Source organism: Hemicordylus capensis, chromosome 3 (assembly GCF_027244095.1).
Source record: "Hemicordylus capensis ecotype Gifberg chromosome 3, rHemCap1.1.pri, whole genome shotgun sequence".
Lineage (NCBI taxonomy): Eukaryota > Metazoa > Chordata > Lepidosauria > Squamata > Cordylidae > Hemicordylus > Hemicordylus capensis.
The window spans coordinates 293,779,980-293,800,988 of record NC_069659.1 but is presented as its reverse complement, the minus strand read 5'-3'; the positions used below and the strand labels follow the sequence as shown (position 1 = coordinate 293,800,988).

General features: G+C 45.3%; 1 protein-coding gene across 5 annotated transcripts in view; it reads left to right on the top strand.

Moving 5' to 3' along the window:
• ETV5 (ETS variant transcription factor 5) overlaps positions 1-21,009 on the top strand; it is a 50,686-nt gene that overhangs the window by 16,580 nt on the left and 13,097 nt on the right. For all 5 annotated transcript variants that reach the window (XM_053312152.1, XM_053312151.1, XM_053312153.1 and 2 more), the window contains 5 exons: positions 3,830-3,959; positions 6,324-6,614; positions 12,151-12,407; positions 15,717-15,776; positions 19,572-19,640. In XM_053312152.1, the coding sequence (XP_053168127.1) occupies positions 3,830-3,959; positions 6,324-6,614; positions 12,151-12,407; positions 15,717-15,776; positions 19,572-19,640 (807 nt within the window). The remainder of the gene's footprint in view (positions 1-3,829; positions 3,960-6,323; positions 6,615-12,150; positions 12,408-15,716; positions 15,777-19,571; positions 19,641-21,009) is intronic.

The window sequence follows — 21,009 nt, the reverse complement described above, 5'->3', positions numbered from 1 at the left end:
TGGCTCGTGCCAAGTGATGACTGACTTTGAGATGGAACCTGAAAGTGGGTGAGAGCAAGATGCATTTCAGTGGCTCCTGGGTGGCTCTTATGGCTTCAGCCAGCTAACTAGAGAATTTGGTATTCTGGATGAACAAGTGGGAGACTGCCTAAGAACACAAGAGCCTTGCTGGATCAAGCATCCTGTTTCTCACAGTGCAGTGTCCCCTCTAACAGGGATTCCCAGATGTTGTTGACTACAACTCCCAGAATCCCCAAGCAAAAGCCATTGCAGATGGGGTTTTGGGGAGTTGTAGTCAACAACATCTGGGAATCCCTGTTAGAGAGAACATTGCCACAGTGACCCACCAATTGCCTCTGGGAATCCCACAACCAGGAGATGCAGGCATGCCCTCTCTCCTTCTGTTAATCCCCTGCATCTTGCCTCCAGACCTGGAGGTAGCCTATGGCCATCAAGACTGTTCACCATTGATAGGCCTTTTCTCCATGAATTTGTCTAAGCCCCTTTTTAAAATCTTCCCAGCTGGTGGCCAGCGCCACATCCTGTGACAGAGAATTCCATAGATTAATTGTGCACTGGATTTTGTGCTCCTAGCCATCTGAAGTAGTAAGATTAAAGCTGAACTGCAAAGTGCATACCCCACAGACAGTTATCTTTGGCGTGTTGCAGCATGAATTGACAGCAGCTGAGAATCTTTACTAGAAAACTATATAGAGTGGAGTTAGTAATCATGCACCTGAGCTAGCTTTATGTGTATGTTCTGTGTCATCTTATGCTTTGGCTAGCAAAAGAGAACCTTACGTGAAGTACAAAATGCTAATCTTGTTTTGGAATCTAAGGGCCAGTTCGTAGGGTGGTGCTCTGGACGTGCAGTTCCAAATGTCCTCAGGCATATAATTTATGTGTAGAAATGTAATGTATAAACTGGCAACGCATGGATACAGCTGACATCAACTTCTGCAATTGAAGCAGATTGGGAGAAAAAGCCTCTGCAGTTGCAGAAATAGCTAGAAGGGTTTATCCTTGATTTGCAAATATTAGAGGTCTTCATGCAAATGTGGGTCCAGGATGGTTGTGTGTAGGAAAAGGACTGTGTGAGCTCAGAGTTCTGAGCCTGCAAGGGACATAAATGTGACCTCTACACTGAAATGACTTGGGATGTCCAAGCCAACTCAATGGATAACTCCATCCTGTCCAGATCTGAGCGTGTCTGCCATGCCACAGATGATGAATGGAAATGATCAAATTGCCATCAGGTCAAGGAACACGTTTAGTATAAATAATAGTGTGTTATTGCTACATACTTTGGAGAGGCTATGAGTGTCAAGTCAACATGAAAGCAAATATTTCTTCTGTTGAGATGGGTCCTTCTACAAGTTTTTAGGATCTTGTCAGTTTGGCAGAACTCCCTTACAAGGGGGGAATTGCACTCCTGCCATTGTTCAAATGAACTGGATGATGACAGCTGCGATGAAAGCACAAGACTGTGCTGCCACTGAAGTCTGGGACATTCCATACAACACTATCAAAATAGCCATCCTAGCAGAGGTCTCAGTATGTGCTTGATACCTGTTAATTAAAAGCTTCCTGTGCAGAAACTACATTCATACAACTTTGACATGAGCTTACATTATATTGCACAGTAATACAGAATGTGGATAAAGCTGCTTATGTGGTGATCTGCATTCTTAAGGGGAGAAGAATGTACTATGTTTTAGAAACTATTGGAGACGATGAGAGGACCAACTTAGCCACTGACTCAGTGCAGGTATCTGTTGCAATCAGTGTGGTATTTTTAGAACCAACTAAGCTGAAAGTTGCCAATGACCCTTGTTGAGACAACATGTTTTTTCTAACAAGGTTGTTCCCTACTTTGTAATTTATCACCCAGTGCTGGCAAAGCTGCGGCACTTGTATCCCCAGAAGAGGACAAACTAGGCATATCTCTCTCTCCATATCCTTGCCTTCTATTGCCAAGTCTTGTCTGGCTATGAGAGTGGTGTGGAGGATACATCCCTCTTCAAAGGGCTAATAAGTGCCAGGATAGCAGAATTTTATTACCCAGTTACAAGCCTTGTTCCCTGTATTTCTCTCAATGGCTGCTCCAGGCAGGTCCAAATCAGTCAGGTCCCCAGACAGTTCTGATGGTGATTTCTCTTTATGTTGGCATTGAGTGAGTTGTAGTACAATGTGCACTCAGTCATTACAGAAATCTGTGGGAGAACTGGTGTGGTATTTGGGAACTGGAAATACGAATACGATGAATATTTATATACCGCTTTTCAACCAAAGTTCCCAAAGCGGTTTACATTCAGAAATAAATACATTAAATGGCTCCCTGTCCCCAAAGGGTTCACAATCTAAAAAAGAAGCACAAGAAAGACACCAGCAACAGCCACTGGAGGTATGCTGTGCTGGGGTTGGATAGGGCCAGTTGCTCTCCCCCTGCTAAATAAAGAGAATCGCCACTTTAGAAAGGTGCCTGTGCTCAATTAGCAGGGGAAATCATTGGTATACCCTTTCTTTAAGGGTAGACTGTAGTTCTATATTTCTACTATATTCCCCCCCCCCCCCCCAAAAAAAATATTCTGTAGAACCCTGAGGGTCAGTAAGGCTCCATGAAAACCAATTTGTCTGCCATTATTAATAAATGATTGCAGTCAAGTGTTGAGTTTGCCTTAGAGGCATTCTGTTTGCATGGCTCCCCATATGTGTGTGACTCGTAATCCCCTGCAACATGCAGGAGTTCTGTGGCAAACCAATTTGACAATGGAATGGTGGGATGCTTAAGTAACTTTACTGTTCTAGTGTGAGCCTTTCCAGAGTGCTGTGGAAACCTATCATTATGGTCTCAAAGCATATGTCATATTATCTTGTGTGTACTGTCTGGTATTCCGAGTTCTTCTGCTTCTGTTCCCTTTGTGCTGCTGGGTCTTGAGAGCAAGGAGTTGTGCCTTGTAAATAACTGCTTGGGGGCAGTCATTGGCCCACTTCCCCATTTGTAGGCTCCTTCCCCATCCCCAAATACAGCTGCTGCCACCAGTTACTCTCCCCCTGCTGATTTTTTTTAAAATTTTAGTTTTTACATTTATAGCTCACTATAAGGAGCCCAGAGTACATGGCTATTTTTATCCTCACAACAACCCTGTGAGCTAGATTAGACTAAGAGATACATGACTGTCCCAGGGTCACCCAGTGAGCTTCATGGCTGAATGGGGATTTGAACCTGGGTCTTCCTGGTCGTAGTCCAACACTCTAACCACTGCACCATGCTGGCTTTGGGTTGCCTGTCATATCCAAGGCTAACAGTGGTGGTAGCCCTGTGCACATGGCCACCATAGCACTGACATATTGCTATAGAGGCTTCAATGTGCACCTCTCTAACGGATATCCATGCAAGGACAGGCTACAACTTATTGTGCCTGGAGATGTTGGGAGTTGTAGTTCCACAGCAGCTGGAGAGCCAAAGTTGCCTATCTCTTCTTTAAAGTAAGAAGAGAGGATGAGCAAGAACTCTCTCTGTGGTAAGCACTGTGACAACAGCATACCTCAGGGCTGCTCAACTTCGGCTCTCCTGCAGATGTTGGCCTACAACTCCCATAATCCCTGGCTATTGGCCACTGTGGCTGGGTATTATGGGAGATGTAGTCCAAAAATAGCTGGGGGGGGGTAAGGTTGAGCAGCCCTGGCATACCTAGTCTGAGCTCTGGGGCAACAAGTAGCACCCCATCACATTCATGGGGTAGTTACTCTCCTTGGAAGAGTTAGTGCTAAACTTTATGGCTGGCTGACGATTGGCTTTTTTCCCTTTCCATTTACCCCCCCACAGTGGTACTTCATGCACCACCCCCAGCAAAGATCAAGAGGGAACTCCACAGCCCTTCTTCAGAACTGTCGACCTGCAGCCATGAACAGGTGCTCTGTGCTAACTATGGAGAAAAGTGCCTCTACAACTATTGGTAAGTAAGGGGTTTCCAGGGGCTTCCTGAAGTGCCCCTGGGTGCTTGGGGAAACATCGAGGCTGGTATTGGGTAGCCAAAGGCAATCTGTTCACTCCTGCTGTGGTTTATCTCTGTGGGCGGACTTGAACGCAAAAGGCTGCCTAGTCATGAGTGGTGGGAGAGCAAATGAGAGTGTCTAGCATAGTGTCTATTGGCTATATAACAGCTTAGTCATAAGAGTAAAGTAAAGGTAAAGTTGTGCCATTGAGTCGGTGTTGACTCCTGACGACCTCAGAGCCGTGTGGTTGTCTTTGGTAGAATACAGGAGGGGTTTACCATTGCCTCCCGCGCAGTGTGAAATGATGCCTTTCAGCATCTTCTTATATCGCTGCTGCCCAATATAGGTGTTTCCCATAGTCTGGGAAACAGACCAGTGGGGATTCGAACCAGCAACCTCTTGCTCCCTAGGCCCCTTCCCTGCTGCACCATTAGGTGGCTCAGTCATAAGAGTAGTCCCTGTTTAAATACAGAGAGAAAGGGATTGTTTTGTTTTTAATGGGTGAAAGAGCATGCAAACCATTGAGTGGTATGGACTTTTTTTATCAGACAAAATGAAATGGCTCTATGTCAAGTTCCTACAAGCCAAGCAACTTCCCAAGGGGAGTCGCTGCTTACATGCTCTCCTGCGGAGTATCAAGCTTTGGAGCCTGCTGGACAGATGATATCCTGGTTTTGTGCTCAGCTGGAAGGCATCTAAATGCCCAGTTGAGTACTAAACTTGGAAGGTTACTGAGAAATGTATATAAATTCTGGGAAAGCAAATACAAATTCATGCTCCTAGTCCTAGTGATTAGCTGTCTTTAAATAATTTGGCGAATGGGAAGAAGGTTTGGGCACAGGGAAGAACAGAGAAGATTACATGGCACACTCTGTTTCATGTGGGTAATCCCATGCCTTGGAGAGTCATTTGCCAGCATGGTGTAGTGGTTAGAGTATTGGATTAAGACCCAAGACCAGAAGACCCAAGTTCAAATCTCCGTGCATCCACAAATCTCTCTGTGTGACTTTGGGCCAGTCACTTATCTAACCTACCTCATGGGGTTGTTGTGGGGATAAACATAATGATGTACACTGCTCTGGTCTTCTTCAAGGAAGGCAGGATATAAATGTAATAAATAAAATGTAATAAAGAGTATTGCCAGTTCTGGTATGTATGGTGCCTGAGATGTCCTGCAGCAGAGGGTTCTTAGCCTGGGGTCCTTCAGCCACTGTGGCTGGGGATGGTGGGAGTTGTAATCCAACAACATCTGAGGACCCAAAGTTGAGAACCGATGCCCTAAAGGAATCTGCTTTTATCTGACACTTGGAATGCCTCCATAGTTGTAAAGCAAAGAGCAGTCTCAACATTTATCATGGGCATGGCTGCTTCACACAAACATTTTGTTTTAATACATACGAATACGATGAATATTTATATATCGCTTTTCAACAAAAGCACCCAAAGCAGTTTAAAGGTGAAGTGTGCTGTTGAGTCAGTGTTGCCTCCTGGCAACCACAGAGCCCTGTGGTTGTCTTTGGTAGAATACAGGAGGGCGGTTTAGATAGATATAAATAAAATGGCCCCCTGTCCTCAAAGGGCTCACAATCTAAAAAAGAAACATAAGATAGACAAGTTTACCCTTAAAGAAAAGGAAAGGTATACCAATGATTTCCCCTGCTAACTGAGCAGAGAGGCACCTTTCTAAAGTGGTGATTCTCTTTATTTAGCAGGGGTAGAGCAACTGACTCTATCCAACCCCAGCATAGCATCCCTCCAGTGGCTGTTGCTGGTGTCTTTCTTGTGTTTCTTTTTTAGATTGTGAACCCTTTGGGGACAGGGAGCCTTTTAATGTAGTTATTTATTTCTGAATGTAAACCGCTTTGGGAACTTTGGTTGAGAAGCGGTATATAAATATTCATAGTATTCGTATAGGCACTCATGACATTTATACGTGTTTACATATTTTCCCCCCCTATACCAAGAAGGATATAGTTGTATGTTAAATAGTGGGAGGGTCATTCGCCATTCTTATTGATTATGCGGAAGGGAAATCTCAGTACAATGAGTGATGGTTTTTTCTGCAAGAGGAAGAAAAGGGAATCGGAAGTTACAATTATCTCTGGAAAAAAATGGTGAGAGAAGTGTTTTTAAATGAGCCCTGTGACTCAGCCTGTTTGTCGCTTGCCTGAAGTACAAAGATTCCCTTGGGGCTATGAGCAACCTTAACTGTTACTTCCTGACAACCATGAAATGCAAACAAGCCAGAGCTGTCAAGAGCAGCAAGCGGAAGCAAATGGCCCTTGTCAGTGTGTTGTATCCCTCTCCCTTTTCTGTTCCCACAGTGCCTACGATAGGAAGCCCCCTACTGGGTTCAAGCCATTAACTCCGCCCACCACCCCAGCATCACCTGCACTCCAGAGCAGCTCCCTGCCGCCCCCACCTCTGGCAGCAGCTCCTGCACAGACTCCCACCCATGTCAGCACAGCAGGCCCTCTGCAAGGAGCTCCCCCTCCACCTGCCCCTCATGCTCTTCAGGAACCAAGGCAGCAAACCTTTGCTGTGCCTCGGCCACCTCATCAACCCATTCAGATGCCAAAGATGATGCCTGAAAACCCGTATCCAACAGAACACAGGTAAAGAGAGCGACTTTCTCACGGCACCTAGAAGCACGTCCATAGGCCTTGTTTAATCAGAACAGAGCTGCAATGATCTCAGACTTACCCGTTCGCACGCCTCCATTTCAAAACTTGATAGGACTTGGTGTATCAACGTAAAGCACACAACTCAAGCACTGGCTGGAAATCATGAGTGACAACATTTTAAATTATCACAGGAATGTATTCATGGTTACTACCGATAGTCCCAGACAGTTTAGGAACACATTATTATTCTTTATTATTTATTCGATTTCTATACCGCCCTTCCAAAAATGGCTCAGGGCGGTTTACACAGAGAAATAATAAATAAATAAGATTGATCCCTGCCCCCAAAGGGCTCACAGTCTAAAAAGAAACATGAGATAGACACCAGCAACAGTCACTGGAGGTACTGTGCTGGGGGTGAATTTGATATATTTCCCAAACTTTGAATCTGGGCAAGAGTTCATTTCTTCAGAACACCTAATTGACTCATAGTTGACTTTGCTTGTCTGGCATCTGAGGAATGTGGTTTTCTGCTGGATGGCATGAAGGAATTGTTTTCAGACCCTGGCACCACCAGCGAACTGTATTGGGATAGATGCTAAAATGTGAATGGATTGCTGGTGCTTGGAACTTGCCAGTTTTATATTGGCAACTATGAAATATACAATCCTTTCGCTTGCTCTTGTGCACTTTCTATGTTATAGAAGGCCAGGCTGCTGCACTCTGCTGTGATGGGAAGAAATGGCTTGACTTGTTTCTCTTTTAGAGCAATATGCTATTTCAGGAGAGCATCCTGTTGGCTTTACAGAAAGCCCAGCAGTCAACATTCACTGGGCAGACAGGCCTTCCAACTTAGGATGGATTCAGGCCTTCTGTTTTGTTTTCTCAGGGCCTATTTATCATAACTTAATATCCATAATGGCCAACATCCTCACTAACAGTGTGTATGTGCAGCCCAAAAAAGGGTGTGTGCAGTACTAGCATCTGCACTTTTGAAGCACAGATGCTCAAGTGTGTGGGTAGGTGGGATTTTTGCCAGTCCTACTGGAAGTGTTAAGAACATAAGAACAGCCCTGCTGGATCAGGCCCAAGGCCCATCTAGTCCAGCATCCTGTTCCACACTTTTGCCCACCAGATGCCGCTGGGAAGTCCACAGGCAAGATCTGAGGGCATTCTCTCTCTCTCCAACTGTTACTCCCCTGCAACTGGTATTCAGAGGCATCCTGCCTCTGCAACCTGAAAGTAGGTCCCTGATGGTTATGTAGCCCTCAGGAACATATTTCTGGGTTGCAAAGAGCACTTCAGGAGATGTTGGTGAAAATTGTGCATGCACACCCTGCCACATGAGTATCCATGCTTCAGAAGCATGGATTCACTGTGCACAATTATTATTATTTTTTGGCTGCACATGCACTCCATTAGCGAGGATGTTGGCTAATGGCTTTTGCCATAGTTGAAACCCAAATGTATTTTCATGCAATTTCTATAAGCTGCTTTTTCTTTCCAGATGATTCATAGATCCCCAAGATAAATAGTTATAAGCCCTCCCTTTTGCAGCTATTGTTCCTCCTCCTCCCTCTCCTGCGTAACTTGCTTTTAACTTCGTGAACTCTGCATACTGGTCACATTAGCAGAAAACCTTCTCAGGAATTCAGACCCATGCATCCCTGCATTTGCTGCCTCATAAGTATCTTCTATATAGCATGGTTTGGCTGCTATGCCTCAAAATTGCTATAAATCCTTTTCCTTTCCTCTGCACCTATATTGATGTTTCCATAGATAACTGTTTCCCAGTTGCCAGTTCTCTTTGGTGAATGTGCCCTCTGCCCATCAGTTTAGGGGATTTCTTGAGTGCTTAATAGATGCCTGTGCACTAGAGACTGATGGTGTCATATTGCCTGTATCTTCCGCTTTCTTCTTCCTGGGATTTGTCTGATTTCTCCTGCAAGCTCTGTTTCTTCTCCCCACTGTCTGCTGCAAGTCAACTGAACCTGTCTGTGCTTATTTAATGGGTGCATTTAACTATTGCAACATTTTGAGAAAGCCTTATCCTCTCATTTCTCAAGGCTTTTTAAATGTTCACTTCTAGAATCTGTTATTCCATCTATATACTGCCTATTACGTTCCGTGAATGTTTTTTTCAGTCTTCCCATTCCTACTAGCAGCAGCATCTCTCTCAGAATCTATTTGGAGACTTGACACTCTTCCTAGTTCCCTGATGTCTGCAGACCCCACCATTGGCACCTAAAGCAGGGATGGGCAGCCTGAGGCTCTGCAGTTTTGTTGCAGCTGGGGATGATGGGAGTTGTAATCTAACAACTGGAGAACCTCAGATTGTCCATCCCTGGCCTAAAATAATGACATTTTTTAACTAGAGCTCAGGACTCTGTGTTTGCTGTTAAGGAAACCACTCTGCCTCTTCAGCCATGGACATATACAGCTCCATATAGTATGAGCTTAAAAACTTTCCTAGAGGATTTGCATGAATGCAAATCATTGTAGATGGACTTTGCTGCCTGAAATAACCAACAATTAGAAAGGAGGAGACTATTTAAAGTGCCATTGACCGTATGAATATAGGTCCCCTGTGTGTCCCCCATAAACAAAGGATATTCCTATGCTAGACAACAAATGTGTAAGAGCTCTTAAAGCATTGGGGAGACATGAAGTGAAGACTGGTATGCCAAGCCGGGCAAATTTGTTTTGTGTAGAATAAGATGAGAAGTGCTTTGCTAATCTGCACAGACAAGGAAACCATAGGGACATAAATCAACATGAAAGCATCAAAAGATGAGCTTATCTCTAGAGAGATGTCGACTCTCATCTTTCTCTCTGATCCTATCTCTCCACCCCCTCACTTTAAAAAAGCAGCCCTTCTATACCACCAGTATGTGGAGTTGCTTTTTAGGTCCTCGGGCCCTGAGTTCCCAATGACCTTACCGCTATGCTAGGGATATTCGGCACAGTCCCATCTGGAAGTGCCTCTTCCTGCAGAAGCCATACCAGCAGAGCTCTAGAGTTACATTCTGGAAGGTTAGAAGGACACGGATCGGAAGTAGAGTAATCTGGGCCTGTCAGCTGCAGAAGATCAGGTTACAAAGCCAAATGGAGCCTGTGTGCCTCTTGATGCTTGGGAAAGGAACTGATTGATCGCAATTGCCTTTCAAGGTGCTAAGATGCTGCAGTGCCCAGATGAGGGAAGAGGGTGTGTGTTACTTACCAGCCTCTCAAACTACAGAAGCCAAGAGGTGGGGAACTTTTGTCCCTTCTCTGCAGTTGGTTTAGGTCCCCTTAGGACTCCTCCAGATAATGCTGATTTTAGGAATTGGGAGAGCTATATCAGATGCCCACCATGCAGACCTGCAGAATGCTTTGTCCTCTACTGATCCCCTCTAGGATTTAAACAGCTGACAGGCCTGTGGAGCTCATACAGGACCCACCGCTGGTTCCTGTAACAAAATAGAGGTGTCCAGGGAAAATATTCCTGCTGCTCTCAGACCACTTCCCCACACTCACAGGGTTCAACCAAGACTTGGTGCTTTTCACTGTATGACCAGGCTCCTGGGATGCTCAGTCAACATCTGGTGCCCTTAAAGCAGAATAATTTCCTTCTAGTCAACTTTTTCCTGTTTTTCCCCAAACTCTCTGCTCAGGACCCTGAAAGTCCCAAGGTCAGAATGGCACTCAACTGGTTTTCCGCTAAGATTGAATTCTGCAGCTCTTGCGCCAGGGGCATGCTGGGCTGAGCCTCTCTGTGTACCATATAGCATGATAGCGTTTTAGAAAGCACACACATTTCCCCCCTGCATGGAGAGTTAAAGGCTTAATCCCTAGTCTTATAGGAAGATTAGCAGCCACTTGGCGTCCACAGATTGCTGAGTGGATTCAAAATTATATAACGGCTGGCTGGCTTCATTTGGCCACAACATGGTTGTAGCAAAGTAGTCATGTTCTTGTTCTTCAGCAAAGGGGGAGCTGCGTGTTCCTCCCAACAGGGATGTTCTTGCCCACTTGAAGGCCTCACTTGTATTAAGAGGGCTGTCCTTGATCTTGCTGTAAATAAATCAGCGACTCTGTCTTTGTGCTGTTCCATCAAAAGCTTGTATTTTGGTTGCTGCCAGCCCTACCCCCCACTCTGCAGCACTGCTTCTCTAATCCAGTTTGGCTGCTTTTCAGTAAAAATCAAGCCATTGGGAGAGCCCATCATGGATCTCTCCCATCCTGTATCATTTGGCCTTGAAATAAGAGGGTTTGGGGTGAAGGCCCTCACCTTTCCTGGTTGTTGCTTCTGAATCCTTTCCAACTGCCCTTTGTTAAATTCAGTGGTGAAGGACCAGAATGTAGTGCCTAGAACTTCTCTTATTCAGGCAGGGGGTGGGATTTGTTTTTCTTTCACTTCTAGGGAATTTTTTCCTCATGAATAGAAAGCTGGGGTGCATCTTGTCCACCTCTCTGCAAAAATGCATTTAATTCAAGCTTGCCTCCTCTGCACACAACTTCATTGTTTTCATTGTTGGACCATTGTTGGTCTTGTGGTAGCAAGCATGAATTGTCCTCGTTGCTAAGCAGGGTCTGTACTGGTTTGCATTTGAATGGGAGACATGTGAGCAGTGGAAGATATTCCCCTTAGGGGAGGGGGCTGCTCTGGGAAGGGCACCTGCCTGCTTGCATGCAGAAGGTTCCAAGTTCCCTCCCTGGCATCTCCAAATAGGGCTGAGAGATAATTTTTTAATTTACTTACTTATTTTGAGTTGCTATATCGCCCTTCCAAAAATGGCTCAGGGCGGTTTACATTATTGCCCGCAACCTTGGAGAAGCCACTGGCAGTCTGTGTAGACAAGACTGAGCTAGAGGTCGGGTGCTAATTACCCAACCGCGGATACGTGGACCCGCAATTAACAAAGGTCCTCTTGTAATTATTATTAATCCACTTTTTGAATTTTTAAAAAAAATGTTCTCAGAGCAGTTTACTTAACAAAAGGAATGAGAATATCTTCTATATCTCAATTTTTATACCAGAATTTGACGAAGCTAATTCCTGAAACATTGGCCTAGAGCCAGAGGAGATCCAGGGGAGTCCCTTTCTGTTTCAGTCCCATACATGGTGCAGCTCCGTCTGCACTAGAATTCTTTTTCAAGATAGGCCATGGGCTTCCCCTCAAAAGGATGCAAGTGTTAGTACCTTGTGTGCAGGCAGGGCTGTAGGTCTCTACGTTCTTTACCATGCCATACATACTCAGTTCAGAGGCCATGCTGTTCCTTCCTCACACAGCAAATGGATGTCGTCACAATGCCGGGGTTCTAAGGTGGATTGCTGGTGGATATCCAAAGTGGGCTGGCTGTTGTAGGTATTATTTTGGAATTTAAACCAGGCTGAGCATCCACTGTACCATCCTTGGGCTGCTCTATGTACACAGGAGTTCAACTTTGGGGGGGGAAGTAGAGAACGTGATGTCAGTAAACTATGGTATTAACGCTCCACACTCTCTCTTTCCACCTTCCCCTTCTCTGTTTCCTCTTCACCAAGGTTTCAGAGACAGATGTCTGAGCCTTGCCATCCATATCCTCAGCCAGGACTTTCTGGGGACAATCGCCCTGTCTACCACAGGCAGATGTCGGAGCCTATTGTTCCCGCTGCTGCCCATCCTCCTCAGGGATTCAAGCAGGAGTATCACGACCCCCTCTATGATCATGGGGTCCCAGGCATTCCGGGGCCACCAAGGCATGGATTCCAGTCTCCAATGGGAATCAAACAAGAGCCCAGGGACTACTGCATTGACTCAGGTGAGTATAAGATTGAAGTCCCTGCTGGTTGTAGGCAGGTGAGTCCTCATTCTTGTCAACTCAAGGACATAAAACAGCCTTGGTGTTATCACCTGTAACAAACAGGTCAGCTTCTCATTGAGTACCGAGGAAATTCTCAAGTCCTTGAAGCAACCTCCAACTTTCAAACAGTTTGTGTACTTGGCGTTCTTTATACTTCTCTGTGAACCCCTGAGGATCTCTGTAGTTTTGAAGGATCGTATAGAGAGAGGTAGAGGGGTGTGTGTGTGTGTGTGTGTTCGTGTTCCCAAGAGCATTTCAGGTCATTCTGCTCTATAACAGTTGCCTTAGAAAGTATTGCTATAGCTGCTCCTCCCTGCCAGGAAAGGACATAAGAGATACAGCCATCACCCTACTATATTTTATTGTGGCCAATCCACCTGCTCTTCTCTAACTGCTGGACTTCTGTGTGGCTTTTTCTACTGTTCCCTTAAAACTGCAGTTTGTGCTGTTTCTGCAAATTCTAGTGAAGGGAGAGGGGGAGCAGCTGCCTTTTGTGGCAATGTTTAACCTACTTAGAATGGTAGATTATCTCTTTCTGGCTTAACAAAAAAAAATTTTAAAAATCAGGCATTCAACAGATGTAGCAGAATCTAAGCTTCCATAATCTGAAAATCATTAAGGGGTGGAGTGGGGTGGATGGAGGCAGCAAGCTTTGCACACCCATGTGCAAAAATGTTTTCTCCCCCTTCCCATCTTCTGTTTGGTGACATTAATACAAGTGGCGGGCTTCCTTGAGCGGCTGTTGGGACCTGCACCTGACTCTGGGGTTACTGCTGAATGCAGTCACCTTGGGGCCTGGTGGCAGAGTGAGGCAGGGGGTCGTCTGCCTGATCACTTGTGAGATTTGCAGCTGTTGTTGGTGCAGGGCCCACTACATAACTGCAAATCGCCTTAGGCCTAAAAATACCGTGACCTCTCAGAGGCAGGATGGAACAGATGGGAAAAGATCTAAAGTTAAAGTAATTTTTTCCCCTTCTTTCCCTGCTTCTCACGTGTTGTCAGAGGGAATGCAAATATGCAACTTGACTTTGAGATCGTGCTTCAGTGTACGGCTTAAATACCCTTTTCCAACCCTGCATGCAGGTTCATAAGTATTGCTTCCATATGCTGCTGGAAAGGGATGCGAGGGGCTTTGCCTTCTGAGGAGAGACAGCTGCAGCAATGAAGTGGATTTTATTAGAACTTCCAGGAACTATATGATGTTACCTGATTTCAAGGGATCATGTTAATGCCTACAAATTCAGGACATCTCCTAATTAGTCAATGGTTCATCTTGTCCCTTAATACCTAATCCCAAAAGACAAATAATCTTAGCACATGGGAGAAATAGTTCACATCTGAGGCTCAGCCTCTTTCAGGAGCCTTATATTTCTATTTTGGAGGGGAATTCCTATTATACTTTCATTAGCTGATGTAAGGATGTTGCAATGCAGACCTTCAAACATGATTACAGTACTGATTTTGCAACAAATCAAAGGGCCCTGCCTTGGAAAATATCCTATTGGCTTGCTTATCTGAATAGCCTGCTGGCATTTGGGGAAATAGGATAGTGGGAATCTCAGATACATGAGAATACCATTTGCTCTGGTTTGGGGACAAAATGAACTTCCAATGCAGGGGGGCGGGGCTTCCAAGGTCATGATCCCTGTCTGTAAACTCTGTGTGTCAGCTGCAACCACGCTGAGAGCCAGTTGGGTCTGTAATATCTTGCCACATAGAAAGGCATATCTCGCCAAACCTCCATAGCTGACTGCTAACGGGCGGGGGAGGTGCTGATGAAGCAAGGTAAAACTTGCTTACTACATGAGTGAGATTGCTGGTGAATTTTCAATCAGCTTCTGTGGCAGAAATGAATGTCTGAATCTAGCCGAGGGGCACCCTCGCAGAACCATCCTCTTTTTGGTTTTGCCTCTTGCATAGAACCTGATTATTTGGCAGGATTTTTCATTTTAAGATTATTATTATTATTTTACATTTATAGCCCGCTCTTCTTCCAAGGATCCCAGAGCGATGTACTACATACTTAAGTTTCTCTTTCACAACAACCCTGTGAAGTAGGTTAGGCTGAGAGAGAAGTGACTGGCCCAGAGTCACCCAGCTAGTTTCATGGCTGAATGGGAATTTGAACTCGGGTCTCCTCGGTCCTAGTCCAGCACTCTAACCACTATGCCATGCTGGTTTACACCAGGCTGTATTGTTGGAGGTGTTTGTTTGTTTGTTTGTTTGTTTAATTTTCAAAAACAGTACAGGGCCTTTACAAGTATGAGGAAGTACAAATGCATTCCTTTTCTTATCTGGATTGTCTGTTTTATTTAGAACATTTTTATGCTGCTCTTCAGTTTAGCAAAATTCCCCAGGTGGCTTGCAAGAGTCATCAAGTGGGGGCGGAGGGGATGCAGCCAGACAGCAGAACCCCAACAGAGTGATTAAAAACTAGCTGTACTAGCAAAAACAATCGAATTATAACTAGCTTAGATGGCATGCTAGAAAGCCTGGGTACATAAAAAGGTGTCAAAGGGCCATCAAAGCTGGAATAAGACAGGCCTCCCTGGGGAGAGCACTCTACATGTAAGGTGCCACCACTAGAAATGGTCTTCTCTCCAGTCACCACCTGCCCCACAGGGCAGAGAGACTTGAAGAAAAGCCTCTGATGACAAGCCTGTCCAAATACTAAGGTCATCCTCTTAGAAGGAAGATGATCCTTTAGTTGGCCATGGATGGAGGCGGTACTCTCCAAAGTGCTTGATTATTTGTGGGGATTCTCCAGCAGTGATTCTCTAAATCATTGCATTTCCTATTGGGTTGGACCAGTGTAATATAGTGGTTAGAATGTCAAGGACTTGGGAGATCCAGGTTCAAATCCCCACTCAGCCACATAACCTACTGAATTATTGTGGGCCAGTTTTCTTTCTCAGCGTGACAATGATGACAAATATTTATATGCCTCTTTTCAACAAAAGTTCCCAAAGTGGTTTATATAGAGAAGTAAAAGATGGCAACCTGTCCCCAAAGGGCACACAATCTAAAAAGAAGCATAGGATCGACAACAGCAACAGCCACTGGAGGGATGCTGTGCGGAGTCTGTTACCTTACAGGGTTATTGTGAAGATAAAATGGTGGGACCATATACTCTGCTCTGAGTTCCTTGGAAGAAGGGTGGGTTAAATATCTGGGGTGTTCTCTGTAGGTCTATCTACTACTTAATTTGAACCAGAACTAAAGTGTGTGTGGACTTCAGTATTAACTTCTCTTGCATCTTTATTTCAGAAGTGCCTAACTGCCAGTCAGCATATATGAGAGGAGGCTACTTCCCCAACAGCCATGATGGTAAGTAGGTAGACAGCATATACATGCATAAAAATCCTTGTGTAGGTCTATGTATAAAGTAAATAAAATTGAGAGAATTGTGGACCTGGAACTGTATGTGATTATTCTAACAGTGAGGGGCTTTAGGGAACAATCTCTCTCCCATGAATTGGTACAGTGTTGACTTGTGTACCCAAGAGGGCATTTTGCAGTCATTATTGAGGTGATATGTGGAAACAGTGCAAGGCAGCTAAAAATATTTTGAGCATTTATTCAGTGTTTTAGAGTGCTCAGAATTCTTAACCTGCATTCTTAGTGGGCCTTTGCATTATTATTCCCATCTTGCAGATGGTTGGTGGGGGGGCGGGGGCTTGCCTAAGGCCACCTAGTGTGTTTGTGCCAGATGTGAGCTTTGAACTGGGGACTTCTTGATCTGTATCTTGGCCTCATAGCCACTACACTATACTATAAATTGCCCTTGTTTCTCTTACGGTCTCTGGCCTAAGTTTTTTGTGGCTCTTTCTTTACTGATGCCTGGTGTTTCTACTGCTGCAAACCTCACTATACTGATTAGGGTATACTGATTGCCCAGCAAACTCTGGGAAAGAAAGGCACCCACACTGACTGACTCCTCCTTGAACAGAGCTATTATCTTGGCAACCGAATGTAACAGCACTGGGATTTCTCCCATCAGCTAAGTTTTATACCAGGGCTTCACAGACATCAAAGTGCTTCTACCCATTCCTAGCAGTGAATGGGAAATTGGCAGTTGCAGAGAGTGAGTGTGTCATCTTTTAGCCGTTAATTATGTTTTTACATCATACCATTAACTGGACCAGGGAAGCCAGTTTTATTCAGATGATGATGTTATCGTATCCTGATAAATCCTCCTCATCTTACCATAAGCTCTTCTGGTTCCCTTCCTGCATTGCAAGGAGATTGGCAGTGCTGTTTTGGGCCTATCAGAAATTCAAGATGTCTGTTGTCAGCTTCCTTCCTTGGACACGGATGTGACTCCTTCCATTTTACCCACAGAGTGAAATTCTTTCCTGCTGCCGCCTCCAGCACCTTAGGTGGCAGTAGCAGCTGCCATGGTGGTTAGAGCTGCTATAAAAGTCTGACTTCAATGGAACCTTAGTCAAGCAAACAATAGTTTGTGTGTGTGTGTGTGTGTGTGTGTGTGTGTGTGTGTGTGTGTGTGCGCGCGCGCACGCGCGCGCATGCATGTACACAGACACAAAGGAAGGAAGAGTTATCTATAAACCCGTCACTACATCTTGACGTAAGCCCTCAGCATTGTATGAATGGAGCAGGAACGAAATGCTGCATAACTCAACCGAAAATTGCCATTCTTATGGATGGTAGTTGAGGACAGCTTCACACATGATGAATTTTCTACACTGATATAATTTCCAGGTTGAAAATCTGTATATACACCATTCTGTATAACAAACACACAAGCCTACTTCCAGAAAAATGGTCCAATTGGCAACAACTGCATGTGGCAAAACATTTATCACATGTTAATGAGATACATGCGATGTCATATTTTGCAGATATATCTCTGTTGTGTTTGTCATGCGTGAGGCCTCAAAAACTGTTCAGTGATAATGACCATAACTGGAATTCAACCCTTGGTTTAGCCAAAAGAGGGATTATATAGCAACTTGCTGACAGCCTTTTTCTTAACTGAGGTTAGGTTTCAAGTGAGCATCTAGCTTTTAAAGCAAGTTCCAGATAATACAAATAACCTTTGGTGGCTGATCCAGTCTTCTGGATCAGCTCTGTTAAACTGTCCCTTTGCCACTTTAGAGGAGACGATTTGCTCCAGCAAGAGATGTGGAGGGACCATGCTGCAAATCACCATATTTAAACTGGCAAATTGAACTAAAGCGGGAGGGGATCATGCTGCAAACATGAGAAACTGCCTTTGAAAAATTACTGTGCAGGGAGGGGGCACTTTTCACATCTGATGGAAAAAGTAGGGCATGGGGGAACAATAACAAGCAAACAGGCAACATTAAAAATTACATTCTAAATTAAAAACTAAAGTAACTACCAAAGAACAGAAAAATAAACTACAGGGCAAAATTTATCAGAGTCCCTAGTTGACTTCTTGCTCATTTGGCACTGTCCACTGTAGCCCTGTTCAGGCATTCTAGAACGCTTGCATACAGGTTCCCTGGGAGTCTGCCCATGTTATGGGGAGAATCCATCCTTACGTACAATGTTGGTCTCTTCAGACAAATGCTGTAAGCATAGAGAGTGGGGAAGGGCCTTCCAAGCCCATTCTTGGGAGTGCTGTACTTGAGTACATTGAGCCCACTTCCTAAAACCTGATCAGGGCTATTGTCTTCCTTGATCAGGTCGATCTTCCCTGACCATTGAAATGATGAACCTGCTCTTTCACTTTTATGTTGGATTACTTTGATTACATAACTTAAACTGGCTAAGCACAGACCTGAGCTTTCTTGTAACTGAATAAAGTCTGATAAGACCCACAAGTCACAGCACTGAAGCTTTGTGTAGGCAGCTTATAGGGCTTGGCGACTGCTCACTCACATGCGAACCTGCCTGAGCCCTAAGATTGGCTCTAGGGGCTCTGCTCTCTGGCCCACCTTCAGCTGTTTGGCAGGTACCTAAGACAGAACCTTTTCAGTGGTGCTGCCTCATCTGGAAAACACCCTCCCCAAAGTTATGGCAGGCTCCTCCTTTCACCATTTTAAAATGGTGTTAGAATACTTTGTTTCAGAAAGCTGTCAAAATCTGGTTTTATTCAGCAAAGCTTTACCTTTTTTTTTTCCTTTTTACTCCTGCTTTTAATATTATTTCATGGCATTTGATTTATTTTTTTTTGTCTTTGTGCTTTTTTAATTGGGAATATTTCAGTTATCACTAATAAAAATAAGTTAGAAGCTTTTGGGAGGCAATATTATAAGGTGGTCACTGCTAGTGATACGTGTGTGTGTTTTGTCCTTCTGTGGTCACTGACCAAACCACTTTTGCAGGTTTTTCACAGCACTTGAGGTACCTTTTGCTCTAGTAAAGCAAAATTTATCTTCAGAAGCAGAACAAGAAGAACGAATACAAATACAACAAATATTTATATGCCACTTTTCAACAAAAGTTCTCAAAGCAGTTTACATCGACGTAAATAAATGAAATGGCTCCGTCCTCAAAGGGCTCCCAGTCTAAAAATGAACGCTCACAAGATCTAGCAGTGCTGCTTGAGCACATAGGAAGGCCGATTTCTTTTAAAGCAGCTTATATAGTTAAATTGGATCTAATCAATTGGTATAAACAAAGTCTTTGGAGGGTGGTATTTTGAGAGTCAAGGTTGCAGATCCTCCTGCCAGCAACAGTGAGAAATAATGCTGATCCCTTACTTGTCCATACCTGTCAAACTGGCCCAAATGAGTGACTGCAGCACAAGAAACCCTTTCAGAGAGAGAGAGAGAGAGAGAGAGAGAGAGAGAGAGAGAGAGAGAGAGAGAGAGAGAGTGTGTGTGTGTGTGTGTGTGACTCTTTCCTATACTTGCGGTTTAGCACTTCTGTGTGAAACCAGCCGTGTGGGAACCTGCTGTCTGGACAAGCCCTTGGAGTTGGCAGACACAGCAGCTGGCATCTTCACAATTAAGCATTTCAAGGTCTCACCTGTTGATTTTAATGAACGGCCAAGTAGCCAGCATTGCTGCCAGCAAGCAGTGGCGTGAATCAAACTGTCCAGGAAGGAACAGCATAATTTGTGTGTGCTGTATCACAGACAATAAAACAACGTGTGTGATGAGCTCAATGACATGTTTCCTCCCTTCATAGGGTTCTCCTATGAGAAAGATGCTCGGTTGTACTTCGATGACACCTGTGTTGTACCAGAAAGGATGGAAGGTAAGGGACTGGGTGTGTGAAGGGGGACAGGAACTTCAATGAGCCCTAGAGGGATGAGCCAGTGAGCAGTTCTTTCATGTTCTTCAAGAAAGCATTGTCTCATTTGTGCCAGATGTTGTAGGATAATATGGGCAGGTATCAGTGGCCTTCTGCTGGGGATGACTTATCTATGTATCTATCTCCTGGGTGTGCCTTGGAATGTGCGTCCCAACGCACCTGATTGGCTGAGGCACACCCAGGAGGATTGGTTGCTGTGGTGGTGGGCCTGGTCCGGCCGTGGAGGCAAGGCCCAGGAGGAAGGAAAGAAAGTGCGGGGGCAGAAGTAGCAGTGGGGAGGAGAGGCGGCTGGTCCTGGAAGCGGAGGCTGGGGCAGAAGGAGGGGGGAGAAATAACTGCCAGCCTCTAAGAGCGCACAGATGCTCTGTACGGGGTTGGCTAGTTTATTTTATTTATTTAACACATTTCTAGGGGTGTGCACCGGACCGCGGACCTGCGGTTCGGCACTGGGGTAGGGGGTTCCATTAAGGGCGGGGGGGGCTTTACTCACCCCTCCCGCGCTTTGCTGCTTTGGCGCCATAATTCGTTTAAAAAATGCACTGCAGAATCGCTCTCCGCCCGCTCGCCGCTCCTATGGCTCTGGACCGGGGCTCCTTCTTGTCTTCAAAATCGGGCGGCAGGATACTTCCCTGCCGCCCCCTCAAACCCCCTCAAGCCATTTTAGCTCTTTAAATCTAGCCCCGGACCAAGTCCTATAGCGCTTGGGTGGGCGGTGGGGAGATGTCCGTCCGTCCGCCCGCCCCCTTCCCTGCCTTCTGCGAAGTGCAGGGAGCCTTCTGCATGCGCACAGAAGGCTCCCTGCACTTCGCAGAAGGCAGGGAAGGGGGCGGGCGGGCGGACATCTCCCCGCCCCCCGCCCGAGCGCTATAGGACTCGGTCCGGGGTGAGATTTAAAGAGCTAAAATGGCTTGAGGGGGCCGCAGGGAAGTATCCTGCCGCCCGATTTTGAAGACAAGAAGGAGCCCCAGTCCGGAGCCATAGGAGCGGCGAGCGGGCGGAGAGCGATTCTGCAGTGCATTTTTTAAACGAATTATGGCGCCAAAGCTGGAAAGGGCAGGAGGGGTGAGTAAAGCCCCCCCCGCCCTTAATGGAACCCCCCACCCTAACCCTCCCGAACCAAAACCACCCCTTGTCCGGACCGGTTCGGAGGCCAGTAGAATGGCCTCCGAACCGGTCCGTGCACACTACTACACATTTCTATACCGCCAAAACTCATGTCTGTGGGTGGTTTACAACAGAAAGGTTAAAACATTAATTAAAACAAAATAAATGATAACAGAAAAGATTGACACATTACAACAATTTAAAATTC